Source organism: Dipodomys ordii, unplaced genomic scaffold (assembly GCF_000151885.1).
Source record: "Dipodomys ordii isolate 6190 unplaced genomic scaffold, Dord_2.0 Scaffold168, whole genome shotgun sequence".
NCBI classification, from domain to species: Eukaryota; Metazoa; Chordata; class Mammalia; order Rodentia; family Heteromyidae; genus Dipodomys; species Dipodomys ordii.
Genome location: NW_012267384.1, coordinates 3,721,713 through 3,732,499, shown reverse-complemented (window position 1 = coordinate 3,732,499; position 10,787 = coordinate 3,721,713). Strand labels below are relative to the sequence as shown.

Genomic DNA, 10,787 nt, shown 5'->3' with positions numbered 1-10,787 from the left:
AGGGGTTATTTGTAGGGAAAATATTTAATCACTTTAAAAGTCATCTATGGAAACCATTTTGAAACAAACAAATTTATAAAACTATAAAGGAAATCACATCTACCAAGTTTTTACACTGGACTTTTCTTAGTAGGACATTTTTGCTTGTTTGTTTGGATTCAAAAAACTATTTTCCACTCTTTTTATTATTTTATTTATTTATTTTTCATTATCTTTATCTATACAGAAGGGTTTTGATTCGATATTCCAGTTTAAGAGTACAATGCATCTTATCATCCCTTTCATCCTTCTCTCTCATCTCTTCTAACTACAATAACAAGGACAACTTTCCAGAATAGGAATTTACTATTGTTGTAACAGATATCTGAATCAGATATCTTGATTTCTCAATGTTCATTAATCCAGAACATTCACAAGTCCTTGGCTTTTCTTGTTACTTTCCATAAGAAGGTCTTGGACATAAATAATGGTTTTAGTAATTTATAATCCCTGGAGGGAAGTAAGGAGTATATAAACTCTCAATTGGCCAGAGGTCCAGAAAAAAAACAACAACTAAACATTAACAGGTCAGCTGGTCAAAACAAGCCATCATTAGAACAATACTGCATGCCCTGCTTTTAATAATTGACCTGAATGTTTCTGCTTCATATTCATACTAATAGATGATAAAGGGCCAATCAGGGATAGTGGATGGATTGCTCTGTGATGTGTTGCTCACCTAAAGTATGCAAGGTCCCGGAATCTGTCCATCAAAACCATAAAAATGGGGGCCAGTTTTGGAAGAGTGAGTTGATTAAAACCTTTTCAAACAAAATAGGTGCCTTTCAATAAGTTCTGTTTGAATTGAGAGCTTGATATCGTCATTTGCTTGCTACCCTTTAAAAATAATTCATAGCTAACACAGGCACCAGCCCAGATGCCCCTCAATGGATGAACTGATCAAGCAAATGTCACACACATACACACACACACACACACACACACACACAAACAAGAAATTTACTTATCCATTAGAAAGAGTGATATTGTATCATTAGTAAAGAACTGGAAAGACCTGGAAAAATTATGTTAGGTGAAGTAATTCAGGCCCACAGAGACAAAGGATCCATGTTTGCCCTTATCAGTGGAAGCTTGATTTAGCTTACAAACTTATAATTAAATATATTGGGTAGTATGCAAATGTATACAAGTGAAGTGACTGAAATATGGTAGATTCAAAGTAAAACTCAGATAATGCAGTTCCTCACAAAGGGCAACAAAATAAACACTTGAAAGGGGCTGGACTGGGGTTTAGGGGGAACGGACAGCCAACTGAAGAAGTGGAGAGTAGTCAAGAATGCACTAAAATTAAGAAGAGTAAAGGATGGTTGGAAACGTTGAAAAGGGTGACATTGATCAAGATTCATAAACTGCTCTTTTAAATGGCAACTCCTTTGTACAACTGCTAAAAGACAATAAAAATAGGTTGTAACTAACATATAAGGATTAAAAGATCCTTTCTTTAAAAAGACACTAGCTTGAAGAACTATATCATGTAGCTATATTCACAGTCATGTAGTACTTGTTTTGCTCCATGTTGTGCCATGTAAAACTTGTGCACATTGGACAGTGCCTTCATTTTTACAGTCTTATGGTTATGACAACAGAACACAGACCCAATATGTTAAGTTTCAAGCTACTGTGGTGCTACCAAATAAAGTGAGAGCTCACTGAAGTCTGTTTTATACTCAAATTGTTCATGCTCATAGAAAAGGTATTCAAGTTATGGAATCCAGTAAAGAGTAAAATTTGCTAATAAACTGAATTGTTGTACTTTCATGACTGGGATGTTTTTTCACTCAAGTACTGTTTAAAACTATACAATGACAACAAAAAAAGACAAGAACAAAACCATGCAAGTTTTCTACAGTTCAGTGGATTCAATTCTGATCCAACTCTGACACAGGGTCCATGAAAACATCAATTTGTTATCATAGTTTGGGTTTGAAGAAAACAGTGGATCCACATGCCTACTTCCAGGTAGATTAGTACCTACCTCAAAGCCAGGGCTCACAGGAGACTTTAACATGAAGTTGTAAGAGCAAAGAGCAGGCAAAGGTACAGAATCAAGGGAGAGAAAGACAGGGGAGAAATGTTATTGAAGGAAAGCAATGCATATTAATCAGTCATGTTTAATATAACTGTGTTTTCAAGATAAATCAAAATGTTGTACTAATCAGGTTTTACAAACACATAGACAAGAAGAGAAGTACTTTTAAAGTCTAAATAGATCTATAGACACTGAGTCACAATTATAAAAACTCCCTTTGTGGTTGTGACCTAGTAGAGAGGGAAAAATGAAGAAAAAACAGAAATCAACATTATTGAAACAAATTATAACCAAAGTGAAGCATTTTTGACCTTTATTTTTAAGGTTTGACCTTTATTTGTAAGATTAGGTTTTCTTCACAATAATTTTCCCTCTCTATGGAAAAGAAAAAATATCATCTGTAATGAAATATTGTATAGCAGTTATCTGACTAAGTCTAGAATAGTCTGAGGTTGTCAGTTGTCAACCAATAGTATACGAACCTGGAAATTCTGGAGAGTACTTTGCTCATTTGACTCCTTGTTTTAAGTCTTATTCAATGTTCAATGGAAGTTGAAAGGTAAAAGTTTGCTCTGAGATTCTGTTTTTAAGAGGAAGAGTCTCAATCAAACAAGACACAGCTTGACTTAGCAGACAAGAGTGATCTGTGAATTTATATTAAGTATAGTCTTTGTTTATTTTGAACTTTCATGTTTCTGGCATCTCTAATAACTCTGAGGTTTTTAGTTCATTTTTTAAAATCCTCGATTCTATTTTAAACTAGTGATTTTAGTGATTTTTCTTGATAGACCACTCTGCACTGAGGAAAAACTATTGTACTGTTTTCTGAATCTCTGCATCCTTTGAATCTAGATCGCTAATCCATTTTGTAGACACTCTGGGAGAGGTACACACTTAGAGTGAGGCTCTACTTGTAAAATTGGTGGATCACAGGAAGGTCATGCAGACCTTAGGAGTTGTAACTACTCTCTGGAACACAGATCCAAGCATGATTTTGGAAAAAAGAAATTGTAATGCTGTTTGCAGGTTCTCTCATAGAACAGAAGTCAATCAGAGTTGTCAATTTGCAAAACAAGGTATTATTCTCACTATTCAGGTGCCTGGTATCTAAAAGTTTTAATGTTCTTACAACAATTAGTCCCAAAGACCCTTTTACTCTGGACATCATCAGAAATCATCTCCTTTTAAGTGCTCTTCTGATGATGATACTGGAAGATGGACTTTGCCACTTGCGTTCTTCTCATGGATGTCTCTAAGTTATCATTTAGCAGTGGGCAGGTTTTTTTCTCCACAAGATAGTCATGGGTTTTATAAAGAAAAGGGAACTCCACTATTGGGTCAGTTTAGGAACACTAATTTCATTATTGCAAGCCTTCTGAGACTTAATTAAGACAAAAAACTGTAATGCCCACTACTTCAATGGGCCAAAATTTTTTCTCCAATCGTATCTGACCAAGATTTGTTTGTTTGCAGAAATGTACAAAGCAACTATGCAAACATTTTGAAATATAGAAACAATAGCCTTATAATCTTTTTTGTTTTTTTTCCTGTCAGTCGTGGGGCTTGAACTCTTGGCTTAGGCAATGTCCTTGTGCTCTTTGTTTTGTTTTGTTTTTTTTATGTCCATTGTGGGGCCTGAATTCTGGGCCTGGGTGCTGTACCCCAGCTCTTCAGCTGTAGACCAGCGCTCTACCACTTGAGCCTCAGCCCCACTTCTGGCTTTTTCTGCTTATGTGGTGCTGAGGAATCGAACCTAGGGCCTCATGCATGCAAGGCAAGCACTCTAGCACTGAGCCACCTTCCCAGCCCTGTCCCTGCGCTCTTCAGCTCAAGGCAAGCGCTCTACTGCTTGAGGCACAGCACCACTTCCGGTTTTCTAGTGGTTTATTGTAGATAACAGTCTCATGGACTTTCCTACTTGGGCTGGCTTTGAATGGTGATCCTTAGATCTCAGCCTCCTGAATAGTTAGGATTATAGGTATTAGCCACTGGCACCTGGCTCAGTCTTTTTATCTTGCTGTAAAGTTAAAGCCTCCAGAAATGTCTGTAAGAGAAAGAAAGCTATCCATTCCACTGATGGTAGTGGTAATATTATGACAGTTTTCCATGGTGAACAAAAAATTGGAAAAATGTTTATTATGAAAATATATATTATGTATCCCCTCAATTAGCAAAGGTTGGCCTTCCTTCCTTCCTTCCTTCCTTCCTTCCTTCCTTCCTTCCTTCCTTCCTCTTTCTCTTGCGGCTTTGGTGCTATCTCTAACTTTTTTTCTCCTCAAGGCTAGTGCTCTACCACTTTGATCCACAGCACCACTTCTGGTTTTCTGGTGGTTAGTTGGAGGTAAGAGTCTCATTCTCATGGACTTTCCTGCCCAGGATGGCTTTGAACTGTGAAACCCATATCTCCTGAGTAGCCAGGATTATAGGCATTAGCCACCTGCACCCAGCTAGAGCTTATTTCTTACATTTGAATGTCAATTATATAATTTCATTTCCTTTTAATTACATGAAGGAATTTCAAACTTAATTTATTAATTATTCTAAGATTTCATTCTTTTCTCACACAACCTGTGAGAAAATGGTCCAATAATATTACAGTATGTTATGGATAGTTATGCTTTTATTATCCAAAAAAGTTCTTACTAAGGTATAGTTTATTATATATTAATAAAATTTATAAGGTTCTAAGTGCAAAGCATACAGATATTCTGCATGTTGAATAAAATATTCCCAGCCTTCTATCTGCTCATTTCCACTCCCTCACACTTGGTATTTCACTAAGAGGAACTGTCATTCGGATATGTTTCAACATAAATTGGTATAGTTTGAGCTGACCTTCAGCCACTAAATTTATAAGTATATGCTCGTGGGTATCTGAGATAGAATCTCGCTATATTGCTCAGGTGGGTCACAGCCCTCCTGGCTGGAGTGATCTTCTCACCTACTTCTCCTGAGGAACATGACATTCACAAGAACTACTGAGTCACATGGTAAATATATTCCCCCAGAAGAAAACTGCATTTTCCAAAATGTGATAAGGAGGAATTGTTTCCACCCTGAGAAGAAATGTGTGTAAATTCCAGGTAGAAAGTACTTGTTATGTTTTCTTTCAAAGTTAGACATGCTGCTATAGATGGATCTCACGGAAGACATCATACTCTTCAATAAGTAATGGCATTAGCCATGTTTAATCATATTTCCATATTTATTAGCTATCTTCTCCAGTTAAGTATTGTTTATTTTGCTATGTTTTAAAAGGGGCTGGAGTTCTTCCAGCATTTTTGTAAATGTTCTCTGGAAATAATTTTTTTATGAATAGAAAGTTTATCTTTTACAATCCACTCTGTAATTTGCCTGGTTTTGTTGATGTTGTTTTTGTTTTTTAGGTCCTGGAGCTTGAACTCGTGGCTTTGGTGCTATCTCTGAGCTCTTTTGCTCAAAGCTAGCACTCTACCGCTTGAGCCACAGCACCAATTCTGTATGTTTTTTGTGATTAATTAGAGATAAGAGTCTCACAAATGTTTCTGCCTGGGCTGGCTTTGAATGGAGATCTTCAGATCTCACCATCCTGAATAGGTAGGATTTCAGGCATGAGCCACTGGCACATGGTGGTGCTTATTTGATAAAATACATTCTTAATTCTAATGAAGCTCAATAAATTGATCTTTTTTCTTTGTCAGATGAGTTATGTCTGGTTAAGGAAGACTTTTCCTAGCTAATGCATTTATATTTATTCTTCTGCCATTTCCTAGAAATTTCCCATCTACCTAGAATTGATTTTGTGTATGACACAAAAAGATTCAAGATTCATATTTTCCATAGAGATACTTACTTGGTTCTAGAAATATTTGTTAAAAAGATTACCTTTTTCTAAACACTTTTATCCCAGTTATAAATCATTTGCTCTCTATATATGCAGTTTTATTTTACTGTTTTTTTCTGTCCTAGTCTAATACCATATTGCTTTAACACTTTATATGTAAATGTGGAATAATATTATTCTGCCCTAACTATGACTTTGTATGGCAAATTTCCAGTTTTGCTCTGTATCAGGCAATTTCAGTCTTAACACATTTGGCATTTGGAGCTGGATACTGTGTTGTGGGCAGCCAAATTGCACATTGAACTCTGTGTGATTGGTGTTTCCAATCCTGATTTCCTTTGTTGCTGTCAAATTCAGTTCTGTTTGGTTCTCTCATATTTCATTAAGACTTTAAAACCATCCTTCAGGGGACAATTGATGTGAAATAAGCTTATTTATCTCTAAGGACACATATTTTAGGAGATTGTGAATTTTTTTTTTTGTCTTTTCTTTTTTGGTACTGGGAATTGAACCCAGAATGTTGCACTTTCTAGGCAAGCACTTTACCACTGAGCTACAACCCAGCCCATGAAACACTTTTTTAGCTATGATAAAGTCTCATGCCCTTTGGTATATATTGACTTTGACTCCATCAAAATATAAGAATACATGTTAATAAAAAAGTGTACATAAATAAGGATGGGGAAAGGATACCATCTTTTAATCTTGGCTTCTTTTTTCCACAGGTGTCCTAAAATTTGTAAGGTTGATATAATTTTGATTAATCAACTTAGATATAAGGATATAGCATAGTAATGTGTGCTACTGCATGATCTCCTGAGTTTTTCTTCTGTTTCTCCCTAATATTAGTGAAGGTTTATGAAAAGAAATACAGTCCTGTAGATCTGTTGCATAATACCTTAAAAAAATTAGGATTTTCTTATAAGAGGGACTACTGTATGGTTAGTAAAATGTATGGTTTATTGCCAAAGCTGATAATAGATGAAGCTGATGAGAGATAAAGCTTGTATATCATAAATCTTAAAAAAAAATAAATCTTTTGATTGTTTCTATGTTAGCAGCATTGTAGAAATATAAGATTCAATTTATGTTCCAAAATTGAATCAATAAATAGAATAATTCTATCTTAATCTATATGTGAAAGATACTATGTAAATCAGCATAGGAAATTATATCAGAAAAATTCATTTTCCTAAATTTGAGAAAAATTTATGTTCTTATTACAGCCTTACAAAATGGATATTCTGGAGGCATGATGTTAAGGTTCAATATGTCAACTACCACAAACATAATTCCAAGAGCATTTCCTGAGGAACATTTGAAGCAGGGCTATAAAAGTTTAAAACCAGTAATTGTGTGTGTGTGTGTGTGTGTGTGTGTGTGTGAGCACACGTGCACACACGCGCAGGCATGCATGTGCACATGCTAGTCCTGGGACTTGAACTCAGGGCCTGAGCACTGTCACTGAATTATTTTGCTCAAGACTAATACTCTACTACTCAAGCCACAGCTCCATTTCTGGCTTTTTGATAATTAATTTGAAATAAGAGTCTCATGAACTTTCTTGCCCAGGCTGGCTTTGAATCATGATCCTAGTCTCCTGAGTAGATAGGATTACATGCATAAGCAACCATGCTCATCTCTGAAACCAGTATTTTTAAAGAATCTCATGGTCCTAATATTTTCTTACACCATCAATATCTCATTGGATCACTATTTTCTCAGCATTCTTCATAAAGAAAGGTCAAAAACTCATATTCTAACATATATTTTAACATTCTACTATAAATTCCATCCATCAGAGAAAAAGTAATTAATATAAATATTTGATATAAAACAAACTATGTAATCAAGTAATTCAAATAATTATTTCATTTCATCAAATTAATCAATTACTTTAAAAACACAAAAGTATAAGTTATATAACCCAAAGAATATTTATAAATTATATTTATATGCATGAGCATTTGATTAAATAAGTTAATTTATATTTATAAAACAAAAATATGCATAGGCCTGTTATGTTTAGAACTATATATTTACATCCCAAATGTGTGTGTAATACATGTATGTTTGCATATATAACCATATTGTTACATACATTACTAAGGTAGAGTAGCAAGATAGCTTCACATTAATTATTAAGATCCTAATCTATTCAAGTGAATGACTAGCTTAATTAAGCTTTAGGTTTTTTGTAATATGTAAAATATTTTTAAATAGCTTTTGCTTAGTAAAACAAAACATAATTTATAATTGTACTTTAAAATATTTGTAATGTATATATTACAAAAATGTTTCTCAATGACTATACTTTAATAACTGCTATAACCTGGAAAAGTTTTAGTGGGATTAAGTAGCCATCTTTTCACAGAAGTCTCTGTGAAAAAAAACATGAGAGACCTGGTATTAGAAAGGAAACCTTTTCACTGTTCTTCTTCTCCATTATGCCTGGTTAGAACCTGAGTGGATTTCCTACATGAACTCACCAAGAAACAAACCAAACCACATTAAAACAAGAGTATATTTTTCTATGCATAAAAATGAGCAGTCATTTGTTATGTGCCCAGCTTATTCTGTATTCAAGTTAAAGATCACAATGAAATATTTTCCAAACAATAATGCAAATAACAGAATTTCTTATAGGTATTTTCCAAATGTATTACTCCACCCTAGTTCAAAGGGAATTATTTAATCTAGGCATTTTAGTAACTCTTAAATCTCTATCTTCCACTGATTTTTTTTCTTGTGTGTATGTGTGTATGTGTGCCAATCCTGGCGCTTCAACTCAGGGCCTACTAATTGTCCCTGACCTTTATTGTTGACAATGAGTTTTGTACTGCTTGAGCCAGAGTTCCATTTCTGGATTTTTAAAATTTTGGGTGTGATTAATTGGAGTGAGTCTCATAGACTTCCCTGTCTGAGCTGGCTTTGAAATGTAACCCTTATATCCTCAGCCTCCTGAGTAGCTAGGATTATAGACATGAACCACTGGCACCTGGCTTCTCACTGATTTTTACAATAGCTAGATTGTAAGTAGTTGCTGTAATATACCTTGAAGGATGGGGGAAACCTATGGGACATTTAAAATGCTACTTAACCACTTCATAATTTTGTTTTTATATTAAATAATGTATAGAATCACCATGTATCACAATGTATCACCATTTTTCTTTTTCTGAAAGCTTCAAAAATCAATATTAACTTTCTTGGTGACAATTTAAATCATAACTATAAAATAATTTAGAGATAATGAAAACACTAAATATGTTTTTTCATGAAATATATTGGTGTAGGATGATATTGCACATATCCCCCAATACCAAACAATAAATGACTATCATAATTTTTTAACAGTGAATTTCAAATTTCATCCCAAGTACCTATGAGCTACAAGTGACCTGAATAATCTGCCAAGGAATAATAATAACTTAAATTTTTGGTTCCGAAAACGGTAATAAAACTATGCTTTGCAACATTAACACATTAGTTGTGCTGCTCTGGCCCTATGACCAGGATAATATCTCACACACTTTATGATTTCACTATAGCAAACTCAAAGCTGTTGAACATTAGAAGCAGCACTGACCAATTCACAGCAGATGCCCTGAAGAAACACGATCCTGACCACACTGGCTGTGGCCTCCCTCCCATCACTCTTTCTTGAACTGACACTGCTATCACGTTCCACAGATTTCTCAAGCAAACAGGCAATGGATAAACAGGAGGCCATACCAGCAGGGGCTCATCAGGGGCACTGGTAGACAGCTCAGTAGATGATGTGCGGGTGGTGCTGAGCCCAGTGAGGGAAACATTTGAGAGCCTCCTCCGCCTCACACCACTGCAATTGTTAGGGATTTTAAATGCACATCTCTTATGGTAATTTAGACCGCATCCTGGAAAGCAAAAATAAAAATAGCTTTTATTTAGCAATAAATTAAAAGCTATTCCACTATTAGTTATAAACTGAGAATTAAAATGGTCCTCCTTCCATTTTGCTCTTTATGAGGCTGTTTGGAAATTCAGATTTTCTTTTGTGTTTTCTGATTTTTTTCTCCTTATCTTTAAAGGGGATAGGTAGGTAGATAGACAGACAGACAGACAGACAGACAGAGAGATAGATATAGATATATGTTCTGATTTTTGTTGGACAAGCTTAGCAACTCTTTTATCATTTTTTAAAATGTTCTGACATATAATGAAGTTGGGCTTTGAAATACTTAGAAATAAAATTCAAAGTACATTAAGCCATATGCACAAGTTCAAATGAATGTTGACATGGAGGCTGAATTAATTACAGTTGTCCATAACTCTGGAACTGAATCTTGGCCCCACAATTTACATGTATACATGACCCCAAACAAATTATTTCACCTCAGTTCCCCTGTCTGTGAGCTGAAGACTGAAGTATGTACTTTTGGGTTGGAATGTGGCACTTGACTTGAAAGTATAAGGCCCTGAGTTCAATCCTACTGCCTCAAAAAGTAACTAGTTGATAATTATTAAGAAAATATGTAAAATACTTTACATAGTGATTTCTACATAGTTAAGAAGTCAATATTTCCTTGGAGGAAATAGCAGTTTCATTTTAGTATGTCTGTAATTCACAATCCCATGCTAGAATTTTGTTACTTGCTACAAAACAAGCCAGGTACATATTCATAAAGCCTGTGTTACAAACTCAGACATCAAGGAACTCAGAGGTTCCTATAAACGTGGCCAATGGGAACTGAGTATGACTGCCCATGGTAGATCTGGGTATCCCTCACATTTGTAAGAATTGCAGCATGAGGAGAGCTTCCACTGAGATTTCAAAAGAAGGCCTAAAATGCCAGATAGTGTGAAATAGAAACTAAAGTCTCTGAAGGCAGTCCC

At 35.0% G+C, this 10,787-nt stretch overlaps 1 protein-coding gene across 1 annotated transcript in view; it reads right to left on the bottom strand.

Moving 5' to 3' along the window:
• Positions 1–10,787, bottom strand: part of Prkd1 (protein kinase D1) — a 182,699-nt gene that overhangs the window by 86,118 nt on the left and 85,794 nt on the right. The window contains exon 5 of the mRNA XM_013033449.1: positions 9,648–9,808. Within this exon, the coding sequence (XP_012888903.1) occupies positions 9,648–9,808 (161 nt within the window). The remainder of the gene's footprint in view (positions 1–9,647; positions 9,809–10,787) is intronic.